This window comes from Mus musculus, chromosome 11 (assembly GCF_000001635.26).
Source record: "Mus musculus strain C57BL/6J chromosome 11, GRCm38.p6 C57BL/6J".
NCBI lineage: Eukaryota > Metazoa > Chordata > Mammalia > Rodentia > Muridae > Mus > Mus musculus.
In genome coordinates, this window is record NC_000077.6 from 102,186,797 (window position 1) to 102,205,090 (window position 18,294).

The 18,294-nt window shown below is 52.5% G+C and overlaps 2 protein-coding genes across 18 annotated transcripts in view; one reads left to right on the plus strand and one right to left on the minus strand.

Annotated features, from left to right (window-relative positions):
- The first annotated feature begins 2,902 nt into the window (after nucleotides 1–2,902).
- On the plus strand, nucleotides 2,903–7,285 carry G6pc3 (glucose 6 phosphatase, catalytic, 3). Its single transcript, NM_175935.3, has 6 exons — nucleotides 2,903–3,347; nucleotides 5,239–5,345; nucleotides 5,677–5,767; nucleotides 5,953–6,071; nucleotides 6,289–6,430; nucleotides 6,647–7,285. Exons 1-6 carry the CDS (start codon nucleotides 3,130–3,132, stop codon nucleotides 7,008–7,010), a joined length of 1,041 nt encoding a protein of 346 aa, NP_787949.2. The 5' UTR covers nucleotides 2,903–3,129; the 3' UTR covers nucleotides 7,011–7,285.
- A 1,665-nt stretch (nucleotides 7,286–8,950) lies between these two features.
- The window catches only part of Hdac5 (histone deacetylase 5), a 34,426-nt gene continuing 25,082 nt past the window's right edge, over nucleotides 8,951–18,294 (minus strand). For 13 of the 17 annotated variants that reach the window (NM_010412.3, NM_001284249.1, NM_001077696.1 and 10 more), the window contains 18 exons: nucleotides 18,036–18,167; nucleotides 17,635–17,857; nucleotides 15,748–15,959; nucleotides 15,257–15,538; nucleotides 14,437–14,608; nucleotides 13,604–13,737; nucleotides 13,173–13,293; nucleotides 12,840–12,889; nucleotides 12,570–12,677; nucleotides 12,209–12,264; nucleotides 12,001–12,088; nucleotides 10,870–10,989; nucleotides 10,543–10,640; nucleotides 10,263–10,381; nucleotides 9,743–9,876; nucleotides 9,442–9,526; nucleotides 9,156–9,321; nucleotides 8,951–9,072 (listed from right to left, as the gene is read on the minus strand). In NM_010412.3, coding sequence (NP_034542.3) covers nucleotides 9,033–9,072; nucleotides 9,156–9,321; nucleotides 9,442–9,526; nucleotides 9,743–9,876; nucleotides 10,263–10,381; nucleotides 10,543–10,640; nucleotides 10,870–10,989; nucleotides 12,001–12,088; nucleotides 12,209–12,264; nucleotides 12,570–12,677; nucleotides 12,840–12,889; nucleotides 13,173–13,293; nucleotides 13,604–13,737; nucleotides 14,437–14,608; nucleotides 15,257–15,538; nucleotides 15,748–15,959; nucleotides 17,635–17,857; nucleotides 18,036–18,167 — 2,340 coding nt within the window. In that variant the 3' untranslated portion in view covers nucleotides 8,951–9,032. Of the gene's footprint in view, nucleotides 9,073–9,151; nucleotides 9,322–9,441; nucleotides 9,527–9,742; nucleotides 9,877–10,262; nucleotides 10,382–10,542; nucleotides 10,641–10,869; nucleotides 10,990–12,000; nucleotides 12,089–12,208; nucleotides 12,265–12,569; nucleotides 12,713–12,839; nucleotides 12,890–13,172; nucleotides 13,294–13,603; nucleotides 13,738–14,436; nucleotides 14,609–15,256; nucleotides 15,539–15,747; nucleotides 15,960–17,634; nucleotides 17,858–18,035; nucleotides 18,168–18,294 lie in introns of those variants that run through there. The other 4 variants (NM_001284250.1, NM_001284248.1, XR_001779878.2 and 1 more) reach the window with 3 other exon arrangements.

Below are 18,294 nucleotides of genomic sequence, written 5' to 3' on the forward strand. Positions count from 1 at the left end.
CTGTACTGCCTGGCTGTCTTGGAACTCACTTTGTAGACCAGGCTGGCCTTGAACTCAGAAATCCACCTGCCTCTGCCTCCCAAGTGCTGAGATTAAAGGCGCCTCCCCTTTTCTAAAGTACGTACCTGAAACTCTAAAAATAGGAATCTCTACATAGAATTTTTTTTCCCCCTACACATACAAAGAGAAGACAGAGTTTATGTTAGGCCCAGTAAGAACTTAACACCTTCTAATTAAAATAGAGTGAGTTTTGTTTTGTTTTGTTTTGTGTTTTGGAGACAGAGTTTCTCTGTGTAACCTCAGCTGTCCTGAAACTGGCTCTGTAGACCAGGCTGGCTTTGAACTCACAGGGATCCATCTGCCTCTGCTTCCCAAGTGCAGGGATCAAAGTCCTGTGTCACCACAACCCAGCTAAAATAGAATGCTCTTAATAATAAATATCACAATAAAATTTTCATGAGTAGGCTCTCTGTTTCAAAGTGTCTGATTTGACACATCACTTATTGGATCCTCATTACATAAAATAAGAATTACTTGAACATAAATACTACAACACCAAAGGAGCTGATCTAATTATTGACTGTCTAGTTAGGGGCTGGAGAGATGGCTCAGCGGTTAAGAGCACTGACTGCTCTTCCAGAGGGCCTGAGTTCAAGTCCCAACAACCACATGGTGGCTTACAACCATGGGATCTGATGCCCTCTTCTGGTGTGTCTAAAGACAGCTACAGTGTAATAAATAAATGTATTTTTTAAACTATCAAATCAAGCCAGCAGTGGAGGCAGAAGCAGAGTGATCTCTGTGAGCCCGAGGCCAGTCTGGTCAACAAAGTGAGTTCCAGGACAGCAAGGACTGTTACACAGAGAAACTCTGTCTCAAAAAACAACTAACTAAAGCCGGGCGTGGTAGCCCATGCCTTTAATCCCAGCACTCGGGAGGCAGAGGCAGGCGGATTTCTGAGTCCGAGACCAGCCTGGTCTACAAACTTGAGTTCCAGGACAGCCAGGGCTACACAGAGAAACCGTCTCTCAAAAAAGAAAAAGAAAAAAAACTAACTAATTAAATAAATAAGTAAATAAAAGTCTAATTGACTAATGGATTAAATAGCAAATGCAGCACGGGTTTTAGACAAAGGGATGATCCTAGATCCAGATCTCATGACATTACTCAGAACTACACACATTTAAACTTTTTAAAAAAAGTTTATTAAGTTTATTTATTTAATTTCTATACGTATCTTGCATGCATGGATGTATGTGGGCCACGTGTGTGCTTGGTGCCTGTGAAGGTCAAAAGATGGTATCAAACAATTTTAAATCAGGATGCTGATATAGATTGGTAAAGTTGTGAAGGTAAAGACTGGAGCCAGAGCAGATCTCAGAGTCCTTAAGAAGTAGGTATTGTGGCAGGGTGTGCTGTTACATACCTTTGATTCCAGCACGAGGGAGGGAGACGCTGGCAGATCTTTTGAGTTCAAGGCCAGCCTAGTCTACAAAGTAAGTCCAGGACAACCAGGACTCTGTTATACAGAAGAAACCCTGTCTCAAAAAACCTAAAACAAACAAACAAACAAATCTAAACAACACAATAAATAGGTAAATAGTGGATAGTCCATACCTATAATCTCAGCAATCCTAAGGTATTGGGAGTTTGAGGCCAGCCTGGGCCAGATCTACCTCAAAAATAAATAAACTAGAGCTTAATCCCAGCAGAGGGAGAGGGGCAGGTGGATCTCTGAACTTAATTAAGTCCCGCCTGGTCTCCATAGTGACAGGACAGCCAGGGATATGTCTAAACAAACAAACAAACAAAAAACATCTGTGTGAAATTTTGGCTTCTTGAAGCAATTAAAAAACACTTTCTTTATTTCATATCTTCATTTTCAACCACCCTTCAGACTTCAAGAACAAAGTTGCTTGAGACACTAAGAAATCCAAGGGTGTGGTCTCATGCCCTTGGGAGTCTCAGCACTTGGGAGACAGAGGCAGGCTGATCTCTGGATATGAGAGCTAGGCCTGGTCTATAAAGTGAGTTCCAAGATTGCCAGAGGTACACATAGAAACCATGTCTTGAAAAACAAAACAAAACTAACCAAACAAAAAGCCGGGCATGGGGCATGGTAGTGCATGCTTTTAGCCTTAAATTCCAGCACTCCGGAGGCAAAGGCAGGAGGATCTCTTGAGTTTAAGAGCAATCCCTGTCTAGAAACACTCCCCACTCCCACCTCGCCACGGACGTGCAAAGAAAGGAGGGAAAAAGAAATCAAAGAAGTATATCAACAGGCTCCTTCCTTTGCTCTAAGCAGATCTCCCCTAGGACTGTGTCCCTCCTAATAATGCAAAAACTGTAGGCGTGTGCCCTTCCTCTTTTCATGGAAATACTATCTCTTTCTTGATTTAGCTGCCCAATAAGAATTTTAAATGGCAGGAGGGTGGTAGGGGTGAGAGCAAGGCAAGTTTCTCGCACATAACATACACACACATGTTAAGCTCTGGATTCTTGAAGGAAGACGTGGATGAAATAGAATGGGAGAATCCTGAGCTAGAGACAGGTAGATGTCAACTAAGACTGTGTGCAACTGGAGGTCGGGCTTTGACTCCCTTCTCTCCAAATGGTCCAGATTTGAGAAAAATGGGTAGTGATGTTGGAAAACAGAGATCAGATCCAGAAGAAACCCTCGCCCTGGAGATTAGACATCGACTTCGCAGCAGCAGAACAAGGAACCGGGACACAGAGCTGGTTCCCAGGTTCATCGGTCCCCTGACCCGGAACAGCAGCGGGTTTCTGCACTACGCTGGCAGCCCACGTGCTAGCAACAGCGGCCACGTGGGGCCTTGAGGAAACGCCTTCGCAAAGGTTTGTCCCCTCCGCTGTCCAGTAGAGAGGAAGGCCGAGGAAGAAAGCCGGAGGAAACAGTACCAGCTACGGCTCCAACTCGCGCGTGTCAGGGACTGCGGGGGCGGGGCGGGGCGGGGGTGGGGCTTGGTTTAGACCCCCGGCGGGTAGGGCGGGGCCGGGGGCTAGAAAGGGTGGGCTCTAGAGGGCCAGCAGGTAGCCGCTTCATTTCTGCTAAGGTTCCTCGACTTGCACCCTACAACGGGCTCCAGGCTAGAGGACTCCTGATTCACCATGGAGTCCACGCTGAGCGCGGGCATCATAATGGCTGAAGCACTACAGAACCGGCTTCCCGGGCTAGAGAATATGTGGCTCTGGGTCACCTTTCTGGGCGATCCTAAGAATCTTTTTCAGTTCTGCTTCCCCGCGGCCTACTACGCCTCCCGCCGCCTGGGCATCTCCGTGCTCTGGATCACCTTCATTGCTGAGTGGCTCAACCTTGTCTTCAAGTGGTGAGACAGAGAGAAGCCTTCGGGCATCCTGGTCCCCTTATCCCTTTGGGGCCCTGATCTCCCTCAAGTAGTTACCTCAAAGGCAAACACTTTTCTACCTATTCTTATCCCCTTAGGCCCTAGTCTTCACCTCAGATCTCACAGTTCACCCATCCTCAACTATCCGGATCAGAGAAACGACTTAAGGGGCGTGTTCAACTGCAAATACAGTCTCCGCCTCAGACCTACTGATTTCGTAACTCCAAATTTAGTTGTAGTTGGAAATCTGCGTTTTAGCAGTTATTACTAGAAATGTAGGTAGCCGAAAATCTTCTTTCTTAGCTGAACATCTTATTCATCTATCCATTTGTTTGACATTAAACTAGGCACCAGTTTCATTAAGATGTGGTCCCTGGTTTAAGCTCAAAAGCAGAGTCAATGCTTGAAGACTTACTAGAAATACAGACTCTAAAGCTCCAGGCCAGATCTGCACTTTAACAAGCCCCCCACCCCCACCCCCGATTATAATGTGCCCAATGAAATTTAGAAGCCACTCAATGCCAGTCACTAAAGGGAATCCTTACCCTACCTGCAAGGAACACTTTTCTTCTCTCCCCAGTACTTAGTCTAGCTTTCTCATTCTAAGAAGCCAGTGGCCCCACACTGCTGGGCCTCCTGCAGCCCTTGGGGTTTATCTGGGCCACCGTGTTTGTTTGCTTGTTTGTTTTTCTGTCTTTTCGGAGTACAGAAGGGAGTTACTCAACACTGCTGTTGCCCAGGCTCCCCAGCCTTGAAGGAGGAAGCAAGGATCATAAAGAGACATAGAATAAGCTAACATGACAAGCTGGAAAGCAGACAATTTGTCCCTCTCCCTCCCGCCCTTCTCCACAAGGGCTTGTAAAGCTAAAAGCGGTTGTCTAATCATTTCCTCCTGGCCTAACTGCCCCTATCTTACCTCCCTCAGAGCCTGTGCTTAACATCCAGGTAACAAAGCCTCTAATTGTTCTCCTCCTCCTTCATTGAAAGTCTCTCCATCCAACCGAGAATGGTGGTCCTCCTGCCTGTCTCCCCAGTGCCAGGATGACAAGTGTACTCCAGCATCCCTGACCCCATCCATATTCATTTAATAGCTCTGTGGTCAGCACTGGCTTCCTGCTCTCCCGTCTTGTCTCTTTCTGGCCACAGCGGCCTCCTCTACGTGGGGTTGTCCAGAGGCTAGCCAAGCACCTGCTAGGCCAGGGGTGTTGGATTTTTTTTTTCCCCTTAGTTTTTCTCAGGCTTCTCTGTACATTCCCTCAATACCCCACCCCACCCCCAGTTTCACACTCAAGGCTCCCCCTCTATAATTCAGGCTGGAAGCAGGAAACTGAGAGCGGGAACAGGGATAGGCAAAGAAATCAGGGAACCAGGGCCTGAGAAGAGCCAGTTGGGCAGTGGGAGGGATAAGAGTAGGACCCTTGTCTCAAAATACATGTATACTCCTACACAGTGTGTCTGTCTGTCTGTCTGTCTGTCTGTCTGTCTCTTTCTCCCTCTCTCCAACCTCAGGCCTCCATATCACTTTTTTTTTTTTTTTTTTTTTTAGTTTTATGAGACAGGGTTTCTCTGTTTCTCTATGTAGCCCTGGCTGTTCTGGAACTCACTCTGTAGAAGACCAAGTTGGTCTCGAACTCAGAAATGTGCCTGCCTCTGCCTCCCAAGTGCTGGGATTAAAGGCGTGGGCCACCACTGCCGGGCTCCATATCACTTTAAAAGGAAAAAAATGTGTGCTTCATTGCGTTCCAGAGATTTAAAAAAAAAAATCACGGTAAAGTAATAGCTAGAATCAGAGTGCCCGTCTGAGGCCACCAAGCAGGCCCTCTAGATCCCATCAAAGTGTGTGTTGTATGGTCTTGTATCTTGTCTCTTCCAGGTTTCTGTTTGGAGACAGGCCCTTTTGGTGGGTGCATGAATCCGGGTACTCCACCCAGACTCCAATCCAGATTCACCAGTTCCCTTCTTCTTGTGAGACTGGTCCAGGTGGGAAAAGTTCCAGCTTCCTCCCATCCCTGGTGCGGTTAGGGTCCCGGTAAACATTTGCATATACTCCAGCTAGGGTGGTCCAAACAGGCCCAGCCTCTCAGTTCCTGGTCCAGCAAACAAATTCTGGGGAGATCAGGTTGAGTGACGTGGCTCATGTCAACTGTTCACCTCATAAAGCCAGAGACATGGCATCGGGCAAGAGGGAATGATGAGCCAGTACTAGGGAAAGCTGCCTTTACATCTGAGTGGGGATGTCTTGAGGGGTCACCATGGGCTTCTGGGTTTCCACTCATGTTTTTTCACCATGAACTTCTGGATCTCCCGGCAGGCAGCCCCTCCGGCCACTGCATGATCACAGGCGCAGCTCTTTGGCCTGTAATGACGGCCATTTCTTCTCAGGTGGCTTCTCGGTCCCGCAGGTATGACCTTAGTATGGCCCACTAGTAGGAGCATTCTAGATTCCGCAATCTCCACAGCATGTTAGTTTGGAAGCTGGAGTTGTGGTGACCTGGGGGTGTTGGCTCAAACTTTTGAGGATTTGGATGCTGAGGAAAGTCAAGCCGTGTTGGACATCCCTTGAGCCACTCGTCTCTCTTCTTTCCAGCCCCTGGGTGAGGGTGATTCCTGGCCTGGCTTATTGTACCTTCCTATTGGCAGTCGGCCTATCTCGGGTCTTCCTCTTAGCACATTTCCCTCACCAAGTGTTGGGCGGCCTTATTGTTGGTAAGCAACTGGGGCAAAAGGGTGGCCCAAGAGGGTGTCTTTGGCAATGGGAGGACCAGTCTAGGAACTTCTCAGCAGTCCCAGCGTCTGTAGAGCCAACCTTAAGGTCCCCACTTCTGTCTTAGTTTGTTCTCCTGCTGAGATGAATTGCAGGCGAGGGGGTGGGTCATTTCCCCAAACATCTTGAAACTGATTTTTTTTTGTCCCGTTCCCTTAGGTGCTGCCCTTGGCTGGCTAATGAGCCCCCGGGTACCCATGGAGCGGGAGCTTAGCTTTTATGGGTTGACTGCTCTGGCCCTCATGCTGGGTGCCAGCCTCATGTATTGGACTCTCTTTACACTGGGCCTAGATCTTTCCTGGTAAGTCCTACTTTAGAGTCTGGGCAGCCAGGTCCTGTCCTGTTTCACTTGTACCTAGGTAGTGGATTTCAGTTGACTATAGAAGCATGCATTAACTGTTTCTAGACAAGAGATATGGGGTCATAACACATGGGCGCAGCCCCCTTGTGAGATGGCTACAAGCCAGTGGCTCTCTGGATCCCAGGCTCTCCTGGCAAAGACTCATCTTCCCCACAGGTCCATCAACCTGGCTTCCAAGTGGTGTGAACGGCCCGAGTGGGTGCACATGGACAGTCGGCCTTTTGCCTCACTGAGCCGTGACTCAGGATCTGCCCTGGGTCTGGGCATTGCCCTCCACACTCCCTGCTATGCCCAGATACGGCGGGCGCACCTAGGGAATGGCCAGAAAATAGCTTGCTTTGTGCTGGCCATGGGGCTGCTGGTCTTCCTGGAATGGCTGGGCTACCCACCTCAGATCAGCCTCTTCTACATCTTCAACTTCCTCAAGTATACCCTCTGGCCGTGCCTGGTCTTGGCCCTTGTGCCCTGGGTGGTGCACACATTGAGTGACCAGGAAGCACCGCCCATTCGCTCCTCTTGATGTGTTTTGCCTCCCTTGCCCCAAAGACAACACTCCTCGACCAACCACCACACTCTAAGAGACAGCCCTTTTCCTGGGCTCCGGAGCAGGCCCGCTCACCTTGAACTTCATTTCTGTCTCATGCTTTGCAGTCTTAGCTCCCTTTTAAAGAAGGACCTCTGTTTCCAGGAGGCTAAGCCATCCCCCAGGTCCCCACAAAGCAAAAGCAACAGGAGGCCTGGTGGGGAGGGGGAGCTGCTCAGGAAGACCCCAATAAAGCCCTTGGAACTTGTGAATTCTTTTCTTGTCTGTGCTCTCATCTCTACCGACCTCTATAAGTACCAACAGAGCCTCCACCCCATTCCTGACTCTACAAAGACAAAAGTAAAAGGGGGTTGGAAATTCTGCTGGGACCTACCCCCCACCTCCCCGCCAAGGCCATGGCAGACAAGATGAGATATGGCAGTGACAGTTCACTGGAACCCAGCCTTCCACAGTAGGACAGATCTCCTGCCCTGGCCTTCAGCTTCTCAGACTGAATTCTGGGCCAAGAGTGAAGAAAAGGCAGCATTTTGGCTAGGAAAGGAGTGAGAACTTTTACTCCCATTTGCGAGCCCACAGATCAGACATTATTCCCAGAAAGCACTGCCACAAATAAGTTTATTTACACGAAGACAAAAACCATGTGTTGGGATACAAACTACTGAACTAAAATCCATGTCCAGGGAGACAAAGCAGGAGTGGGTTGGCACAGGATAAGATCAGCCTACGGGGAGAGAGTGGGAGGTGAGCAGCCTCTGGTTCAGTGCAAGGATGATACAGACAGCACGCAAACACACAGAAAACTAATAGTGGTGGGACTCCCCAGCTCCCTCAGCCCTGCTCAGGCCCCATACGGACAATATGGAAACAGATAGCTGAGCCCTGGGGATGTGGTATAGGGGAAGAAAAATTGGCCCCTTAGGAGCCATTTCCCATCTTTGGTTTCCTACAGGCTAGACCACATTCACTGGAAGTCTGTGGGCTCCAGCCTCTGGACACAAGGCTACTGGAAAAGATGGATAGCTCCTAACAACCTCCTGCTGAGAGCTGGACTCCCCCCCCCCCAACACCTCTGGGGGACAGGGGTGGCTTCTAGACAGGGTTCTGGCCCTGTCTATTCTAGAACTATATCTACCCTGTCTTTCACGATCCCCAGGTTTCAAAGCAAAAAGGCTCCAGAAGGGAGCTGGATCTTGACCCTTCTGCTTGCAGCAGGCTGATGGATGGAGAAAATCTGGCCCAGAACATCAGAGGGGCTTGCATGAACCTGAAGCCCCCATGCAGGGTCTACCTTCTCCCCTCCTTATACTGGTCCAGCACAAGACGGAGAGTTTAATAGAAAAAAAGTGGAGAACCTGCCTGCATACGCAGGTCCTCCTGGCCCCTTCTAACCCCGCTGCACACCACCCGGTACCCTTTGAGCTCCTGGGATACTCAGGAGTAAGAGACAAGAAGCCTGGCCACAAGTCTAAGGCCTACATCCTGGGCACGAGTCTTCAGTGCTGAGGCCAAAGAGGAGAGTCTGCAGAATGGTGAGGGAGATAGAGAGGAAGGGAAAGTTTGGGGTGGACGCCTACCTTCCCTCGATTCTGCATCTTAAATGGTAGTACATCATCCTGAGGGTGGAGAGGGGCAGATTTCAAATTAAGGCATTCCCCAAAAGCCAACTGAAGTCCAGGCACCAATCACTGTTCCCATCTCAGGCAGCTCCAGAGTTGGCAGTACTGCCTGGAGCACTGTCCACGGTAGAAGAGTACGGGGAATTGGGTATGGGATACAACATGGGCAAAGTGGGTACTGCACCCAATGCCCCATAGAAGGAATGGATTCGAAAGCTGACCCAGGGCCCTTGTAGTGGGAGGGGGTTCTGAAACAGCTTGGAGGCGGGCGAGGCTGAGAGACCCACACGGCACACGTTGTTGAATGTGTGACTTTTTGTTTTTAATAGAAAAAATAAACAAAATCACAATGATGAAGCCCAGAGGGATGGGGGCCAGGGTGTCACAGGGCAGGCTCCTGCTCCATGGGCTCCTCTGCTGGCCTGTGGGGACAAACACAGAGAGAGCACTGAGTAGAGAATGTGACCATAGGCCAGGGCAGAGGGATGGGACGTGAGCTGCTTACCTGGGGCTGTGCTCTTGAGTGGCAACAGCCTGGGCCTGCTCAGCCCCCACGGAAAGCAGGGCCATGGCGCTCACAGTCTCGGCCTCCTCTTTCTCACCTGTCTGAGCCTCCCGCAGCGAGCAGCCCAGACCAGCGGCAAACCTCTGTACACAGCTCCAGTGTTTGCCTATGGCAAGAAGGACAGACAGGTTCAGGGAGAGCAGACTGATCCAGAGGTAGCCCGCTCCCAGAAGCCCCGCCTCCCGGGCAGGCTGAGATAAGAGCCCCTCTGCCTGCGCCCACGCACTCTGGATCTCGATGACTTTCTCTAGTGTGGCAACCGCATTGACGCTGGGCTTTTGCTGCAAGACTGCTTCATCCAAGGGCTGCAGCTGGCAGAGAAAGAAGAGCAGGCTTAGAGTGGGATGAGGAGCGATGCCTGATGCTTACTTAGCTCTCTGACTATCCCCATCCAGCCCTGGCAAGCACAGGCTTTTGGGAGGAAGCCCTTCCCTGACCAAGTGTTTTCAGACCTAGGCAAACCCCAAAGACCCCAGGGAAGTGGATGTCCCTACTGACCCGTCAGTCCCCACCTGTCCCACACTCACCTCCACGCTGAGCAGAGCCGAGACACAGGCCTCAGAGGCATCACAGATGGCGGTCAAGTCATGGCCTCCCTCCAGGGCCAGCACCACCCGGCCCCCAGCCAGTGTCATGAGCTGCCTGGTCAAGTGGCCAAAACCTTTACACAGGAGTAAAGAGAGAAGGATACATGGTAAATTGTATCGAAGAGAAAGAAAGAAGAAACAAACAAACATCAAGAGATGAGACAAATAGCACAAAATGAGACAGCAACGAAGTGAAATGTCAGTGAACTTAATGGAGAACAGGCTAACATGGAATGTATCTGGATCATCTAAGAGCATCTCGGGAAGATCAAGGCCAGAGAGCTTCAGTGAAAGATACTTTGTTGCTACTCCACTTCTACCTGGGGCCCACACCAAGGCCAGCAGAGGAGTGGGTTGAACTAGCAAGATGGCTCTAAGTCTTGCTCCCTGTAATGCTAACTTCTTCTCTGTCTCCTGTACTTCAGTGTTCCACACCCTCCCAGACCCCTAGTAGGCTCACATCTGGCGGTGACAGAATAGCCACCCAGTGGAGACAGATGTCCTTCAACAGCATCAAACCCAGCGGAGACTAGGACGACGTCAGGTGAGAACTCCTGGGCAATGGGCATCACCACTGTCCTGTAAAGGGATGGCCCAAGCTGATGCCAGCAGAGGCCAGGCTGCACCTCGCCATGCTCTGTTCTCCATCGAGGCCATACCCCTCCACCACCCCAACTGAGTGCTTGCTGCCCCTGCCAGCTCTGGGCCCCACCCCTCCTTTGGCCCTTCTCAGTCCCCACCTGAAGGCTGTCAGGTATTCCACATCTCCAATGGGGGGATCCACACCTCCTGTCCACGCCACATTTACGTTGTACCCCACACCTGGCCCTCCACCAACCTGGCAATAAGGTAGGAGAGGTTGCTATCACTGCCTGGCCACCCCAAACACTGCCCCAACCCTTGCCTCCTTTGACCTCTGCTTTGCTCAACTGGCAGTCAGACCTGTGTGATCCTCCCACTAGGAGCCCTCAGATGTCACGGGGACCAGCATCACGAACTGTGATTTCCTGGCAGGTCCTGGCCTGTTACCTCCCTGAAGGACTCCAAAGGGGGCCTAGGAACTGTACCTCTTCAGGAGCCCCAGAGCCTGGAAAGAAGTTCCCGTTGTCGTAGCGATGCAGGGAGATGTAGAGCACAGAGGGATCGTTGTAGAATGCTTGCTGGGTGCCGTTGCCATGGTGAATATCCTGATGAGGGACATGGGAGGGTGCTTTGGGCAACAGTCTAAGCTCTAATCCAAAGCTCAGCATGCCAGCTCTTCCACACCCACCCTACCATTAGCTCTGAAGATGAGCCCACCAGTGGCTCCGGGTCTGTGACACTGAATTCTGGCTCTACAGCCATGGGATGAATATGGTTTATCTCCCTGCAGAACCCATTCCACTGAAGTGCAAGGGAAACTCAGGCTGGTAAGAAATTTAACACAGGCAAATAAATTCTAAAGCAGGATCCAACATTTATATGAATTCCCTTTATTTCCAGGCAGGATCTCACTAGATAGAGCAGGCTAGCCTTGAACTCTCCATTCTCCTGCCTCAGCCTCCCTAGTGCGGCGATGATAACTGTGCATCACATCTGAACACAGCAGTTTCTAAACCAAAAGTGGGTCTCAAAAATTCTACCCTCGCTGACCAACTGCCTAGTGATGCCTGGAGCTGAGAGAGCAATGTGTGTGCTTTTCCCACCATGGCGGTGGCACAAGGTTAAGGAGCACCCACAGCCTTAGGAGTGGGGGAGGTGTGGCATCCCAGCTAGCTAACCCAAGCAGTGTCCTCGCTAAGGAAGAGAAAGGGGTGACTACTTTGCACTGCTAGGGGTGGCTGTGAGCAGCGCAGTGTCAGGTTCCTGGTACACAGCGGCCCCTATGGGAAGGGCAGGGAGGAAAACGGGTTCTGGTAGTAGTGGTAGCATCTCTGTCCCCACTGCTCAAGGTAAGACATCTGGCTGTTGGGAGGCTGCTAGTGGGAGGATAGACTAAAAAATTGGGGTCTCACGGGCAGGAGCCACCCTACCAGAATAAAGGGCCCTCCTGATGCTGAAGCAGGAAGGATATTATCAATCTATGAGGCCAAGGACTGGGTCCTAGTGCCACCCGGAAGTGCAGCGGGCTGCCCAAAGGCAGGGCACTTCTGAAGTCCTTCGCTGCTGACAGCTAGCTCTGCCCTGCCCTGCCCAGGCACCCCAGCCCCACTGCCTACCCAGTCCACGATGAGGACCTTGCCCACGCTCAGCTTCTGCTGCAGGAGTTTAGCTGTGATGGCTACGGAGTTGAAGAAGCAGAATCCCCTGAGGGGTGTGGGGAGGAGAAGAGAGCGCGGAGTTCAGCTTGAGCGATGGATGGGAGATTTGCTTCAAGTGAAAGGTGGGAAGGATGGCAGAAGGATGTCAGGTCAGAGGGGTACTCACATGGCTGTGGACTCCTCAGCATGGTGTCCTGGGGGCCGGATGATAGCAAATCCATTCTGAAGTACAAGCAGAAGGACACCAGTCAGGAAAGGCAGGGTAGACAGACTCAGGAGAGAAGCACAAGCCAGACAGTGATGGGAAAAGAAACACTTTTATAAATGCCAGCTGCAGGCCCCTCGGGCAAACAGCTGTCTCTCTCCTGCAGATAAACACAAGAGTCTCAGGCCTTAGTGCCTACTTGGTCCCTCACGACCCTCACACCACGGCTGTCTCTGCAGCTCCTGCCCATCTTAGTACTCAAGACTGAGTGCTTTGCCATGCTGCAAAGGACAGCGTGGCCTATGTCCTTATACATCCTTACCTTGAGCTCTCCTGCAGCCACCTTGAAGGCCAGCTCCACCAGGCAGCCCACTGCCATTCGCACGGCACTTGAGGAGTGCATCTCATTCCACACCGTGTCACTGTCCACCTGCAGGGGCAGGAGATCGGGCTTCAGTGTGCCCTCTGCGGGGGGGAGGGGAGGAATGGGAGTGGGCACCAGAGAGCAGGCCAGCAGCCACGGGGATGGGGGAGGAAGGGGCCAAGCTGGGAAAGCCACTTGCCCACTCCCACTCCCACAGACCCAACTCACCCCAATGCCCCCACAGGGCAGCATGGCGTACATCTTCTGGCTGATGGGGCCTGCAGGGCAGAGAGACAGAAACGCTCTGAAAGGTGTCCCAGTTGCCAGTTGGCACGGACTGCATGGTCCATGCCAGTTTAGAGCCTCCAGCTCCTGTTCTGGGGACCTACCTCTAGAAGAGGTCCACCCTTAATGCCTGACGCCCACCCCAAAGTATGTTCAATCAGTATCCATGCTGGTGACACCCACTCGGACCACTGCCTACTCTGGCTTGGTGGTCTCTAAGACAGCACTCTCACACTCGGACGCAGGGCACATGTGGGACCGTGTCTTGCAGCTTACCAAGCAGCTTCTTGCTGTCCAGCTTCTGCCGGTTAAGGGGGCTGGTCCCATAGAGCAGGGTGTGGTACTCAGAGTGCACGGTCTGGATTTCATCCAGTGTGGCTTTACGACCCCGGATCCGCTGCCAGAGGAGGTCAAGAGAGGCCAGAGACTGTTGACAAGGCTCAGCTCTCTTGACAACTATAGTCCAATGCTCACAGAGCCAACTTCCTGGAGAACTAAGGGATTTGGGGTAACTATGCCCCTACCCTGAAGAGACACCCCCCCTCCCTTACTCCAGAACTCCTCCCCAGGTTAGCTGGGGACCACGAGAGAAGCAGACACAGGGATGGAACTGAGGAGGTCTCAGAACTGGCTGGAGGGCTAGGGCATGGGAGGGGCTTTGCTAGCAGGGAACCACTGAGAAGGCTGAAGGCAGGGCGCTCTCTCACCTCACACTTGCCGAGCAGACCAGTTTCCTGCAGCCGGGACCAGATGCTCTGGATGCGGCCGGCGTGCTCTGGGTGCACGTGTGTGTTTCCGCACATACACTGGTGCTTCAGCATGAACGTGTCATAGACCACACCTGAGCCACAGACCCTGGTGTCAGCCACAACTGTTCTGAACCCTAACCTTATCACTGGCTATCCCAGCTCTCCACCAACACCCACCTAGACACCCTCTTTCCTCTCCTGAAATTCCGCTTGTTTAACACAGCCTGGTCCCAATCCCCGTCCTCTGCATCCCCTCTAGGGTATGTTCCTCCTTCCCCCAACGTGTTGGCCCAGGGCACCGTTCCCCACTGGCGAGATAATGTCATCTGCTGCAAGTCTGTGTCCTGACAGAGCCCAGCATGTGGCAACCTCTTGGGATGCTCCTGAGGCCTACTGTCAACCTTACAGGGAGGAAGGTGGACAGGAGGCTAAAAGAGCAAAAACTAAAAGAGACAGTGGATTCCACCCAAGGCTCCAGGACTTGTGGGAAGATGGTGCAGAAGCAAACACCCTAGGCGGGGAGTGTGGGGCACAGAGAAGACAGTGCTGCCCCAGGGAGTAGGATCAAGGCTGCCCACCCTCCTGCTGGCAAAGAAGCTACCGCTGCTCCCATGAAGAACTGTGGTGCGCAGGGAGAAGTGAAGACCCCTTTCCCCTCCGTGCAGTTTTGCTAAGGATCTGGGAGAAGAAAGCACAGCATGTGGGGGAGCTAGGGGAGGGGGTGGCTGTGGCATCTCTTAGCCCAAGTAGGTGCACGGGGAAAGGATGGGAGGAGTAGTGTTAGGGCTTGCCTGTGGTGAAGAGGTGCTTCACCACAGTGGGTTGGTCTGTGGGGCTCTTCATGCTCCCAGGAGCAGCAGGTGAGGACTGGGTGCGGCCCAGGGCCTGATGAGGCACAGTGGCCAGGCTGAGGGGTGCCTGGTACACCTGGAGGGGCTGTAACTGCTGGGCATCTGCGAACAACTGGAAAGGAGTAGGAAGAGGCCTGCGTAAGGCTCAGTCTGAATGGGGCTGAGTACAGGGCCCATTCAGCCTCCAGAGGGCCCCCAAGTCTCCTTCCACCACCTCCTCCCACCTGCTCCCTCCAGGGACAGGAGATGCTCCAGGCTTGCCATCTCTTACACGATGATGGGAAAGATGGGGGATGTGATGAGTCACCCCAAATAGTAGCATTGAGGTAAGAGGCTGCGAGGGGCGGGGGTGGGTGGGGGCGGGATGAGTCAGGCCTGAGGGCTTGGGGCTGTGTCCGCAATGAATGGAGCGCACTAGGCTCAAGGCACACTGTAGTAACAGTGGGGGCGTGTGTGTACACATGCATGCAGAGACCAACGCACAACCAGCAACGCAGGCACAAACGCAGATACACACAGGCCATGTGCGTGCACGCACACACAAACACAGTCACACAGTTAATAGACAAGGGCAGTCACCAAGGGACAGGCACAGCTCAGAGACAACACAGGAGCCCCCCACCCCCCACTCCCTCCTAGTCTCTCCGCCCCTCTTTTCTTTAGAAAGCTTGCTCAAGGCCTGGCAACTACACCACTGGGAACCAGCAACCAAGAGTGGAAGGAAATCAGAGACTGAGGAAAGATGGTAGGTGGGAAGTACCTTTTTGTAACCAGCACTGGACTCTTCTAAGTCAGGGCCTTCATCAGGACCACTCTCGCCATCCTCATCCTTGACCTGAATGCAGTCCTCCTCTTCCTCCTCCTCCTCCTCCTCCTCCTCTTCTAGGTCTTCCTGGGTGCTCTCACTTTCTGTAGAGCCTTCCCGGGGAATGGTCAGGGCCCCCTCTCCCAGCAAGGCCTCCTGCTGCTCCGTCAGCTCCTCTTCTGTCTCCTCCGGGTGAGTGGTGGGCTGCCTTGACAGCTCCCCAGTTTTGGTAAGGATCTGAGAGAGGAAAGCAACACCGTCTGGGGATGGGGGTGGCCATGGCAACCTTCAGCCCAGGTAGGTCTGCTCCCCTCCTCTCCCTCCCCCAGCCTGGCACCCGCCCGCACGATTCTACGTGCCGTGGAAACCTCGAAGCTCGGCCCCCACGTGTCTCGCCAGCCTGGGTCACTCCTGGGAAGCCCAGGACGTCGCCTCTCTGCTCGTACCTTGCCCAGCTGCATCTGCTGCTGCTTCTGCTTCTCCAGGAACTGCTGGTGCTGCTGCTGCATGACCAGCTGCTGCAGGGCCTGGGGACTCTGCGGCAGCGGGGAGGACTGAGTGCGGCTCAGAGGTCGGTGCCTCGGGAGCTTACCCACCGTCCTCATGCTGGTGGCCACACGTTCACCCGTCACCAGTGGGGACTGCCCATGGAGCGGCACTGTGGAGGCAGAGAAGGGGAGTAAGCACTATTTGGGAGGGGGGGCACCCTGCCCCTGAGGCTGAGCCCCATGCTCTCTCCTCCTTATAACCTTAACAGTGAGCTCAGAGCCCCTGGCACCAGCAAGCCTTCCTAGGGTCCCCTTCCCATCCCTTTGGTTTGCCAGAGTGCACAGGTAGTCCTGGGCTCGCCACACATGGGAACAAAGACTAGCCCTCTCCAGCTGCAACAGGATATCCCTGCCAACAGACTTTGCAGATCCTACCAGGCTGAGGAGTTCTAGGCCAAGGAACCCCTAAGTACCTTGGCCGGTACGAAGGGCTGACTGCCTAATGCTGTCCGCCGTCAGTGCCTTGGACCATATGTGGCTGAGCCCTGGAAGCACAGCCTAAATTGACATGTGCTACCCATATGAAACACACATGGGATTCCGAAGCTCAGCATGAAACAAAACCAGAAATAATAACTGTGTTCTAGATAGAAGTCAAGTAGATATTAATTCCACCCATTTCTTTAAGAAAAAAAATGTTGCTGGGCTCAGGGGCACCCACTTTTATTTGTTTTGTTTTGTTTTTTTGGTTTTTCGAGACAAGAGTTTTTCTGTGTAGCCCTGGTTGTCCTGGAACTCACTCTGTAGACCAGGATGGCCTCGAACTCAGAAATCTGCCTGCCTCTGCCTCCCGAGTGCTGGGATTAAAGGTGTGCGCCACCAGGCCCAGCTTGGCATCCACTTTTAATCCCAGCAAAGTACAGGTAGATCTCTGAGTTAGAGGCTAGCCTGGTCTATGCAGTGAGTTTGAGGCCTGCCAGGGCTATATAATGAGACTATGTCTCAAAAAAAACCAAACAAACAAAAAAAAGGAAAATAGTGTGTGTACGACATACATGTGATGCGTATACATATGTGTTCATGTGAGTGGGTACAGCAGGGCATGTGGAAGTCAGAGGACAGCCTAGGATGACAGTCCTGGCCTTCCATCTTGTTTAACCCAGCGTTCTTACTGTTTACTGTCATGTGTACCAGGCCAGTTGGCCTGGGAGCGCCTAAGGATTCCCCTATTTCTGCCTCCGTCTCACCGTGGAAGTCCTAGGGTGTACAAACTTGTGCAGCTGTATCTAGCTTTACTTGAGTACTGGGGACCTGAACTTGGGTCCCCACAACTGGCGTGGCAATCACCTGACCCAGTAAGCTGCCTTCTAAGGCCTCTATAAATTTTTTTTAATGTGGCTACGAGAGAGTTTTAGGTTACAGGTATGGTTTGTACCCGGGTGCCTATTTTGTGTCTGTAATCCCAGCCTGGATTACTGGAGGCTGGGGAAAGGAAATTAACCATGAGTTTGAGGCCAACCTGGGCTACGCAGTGACACAATAACTCAAAACAAAGCAAACCAAAACCCTAACTAAATAAACCAAGTATGGTTTGCACTATTCCTTCTGGCCAGCTCTGCTCTGGGGTATGAATGAACTCGGTAACAGTGGCAAGTTGTGTCGACTGCCTGGCATACCAAACATTGGTACCTGATGCTTTCAGAATGTGGAAGAAATCACTGATATGGTTGATGGTGTGGCAGGGCTGGAGAGTATCCCTGGCTCCTTTTCCCTAAGAGATAGGCCTGACTTGAGGCCCCATGAGAGCCAAACAACCCTTCCCAGGCACTCCATGCGCCTACTCACCTGCTATGAGCGTGCTCTGTTGCCGGGCCTGCTCCAGGAGCAAAACGTGCTGCAGCAGGGAAGCGTGCCCGTGGGGGCTTGTGTCACCCTCCAGTGCCACTCCCAACAGGCAGCCAGGGATGGAGGATGTGCTCATGAACTTGCCGGTCAGTGTGCCGCCCTGCCGCAGGGACTGAAGGGCCTGCCTCTCAGCCTCCTGCTGTGTTGACAGCTTCGGGGAGGCCTGGTGAAGTTGGAGGGTGATGACAGATAAGGCACAGACTGATACTGCCCCTGTCTTGCCAACTCCGGACCAGCATCCCTCAGGTACTCTCTGCCCTCCCAACCAGATCAGGTCGAGCCGTCTTGGCTCCCTTAGGGCAAGGTCAACATACTAACTAGGATACGTGCCCTGTACTTACGGTGAGGTGCGAGTTGGTGACAGTGACAGTGGCCTGCAGCCCTAGGGAGATGTTGGGCAGAGAAGGAGACGTATAGAGGCTGAACTGGTTTGGGGAACTGTCCAGAGGGAGGGCCCGGTGCTGGGGGATCATCTAGAGGAGCAGTCGGGAGAGAAGAACATGAAGGGAGAGACAGCCAAGGAGAGCAACCTAGACCAAGGCCAAGGACTCTGATTGGTCTCTCACTCCTGGACCTGAGCCCCAAGCGAGGGTGACAGAG

Bases quoted from the DNA above. Each gene is read 5' to 3' on its own strand.
- G6pc3 (NM_175935.3), top strand. From the start codon at position 3,130: ATGGAGTCCACGCTGAGCGCGGGCATCATAATGGCTGAAGCACTACAG. The intron at 5,768-5,952 runs GTATGACCTTAG...TCTTCTTTCCAG, and splicing joins GTGGCTTCTCGGTCCCGCAG to CCCCTGGGTGAGGGTGATTC. The intron at 6,431-6,646 runs GTAAGTCCTACT...TCTTCCCCACAG, and splicing joins CTGGGCCTAGATCTTTCCTG to GTCCATCAACCTGGCTTCCA.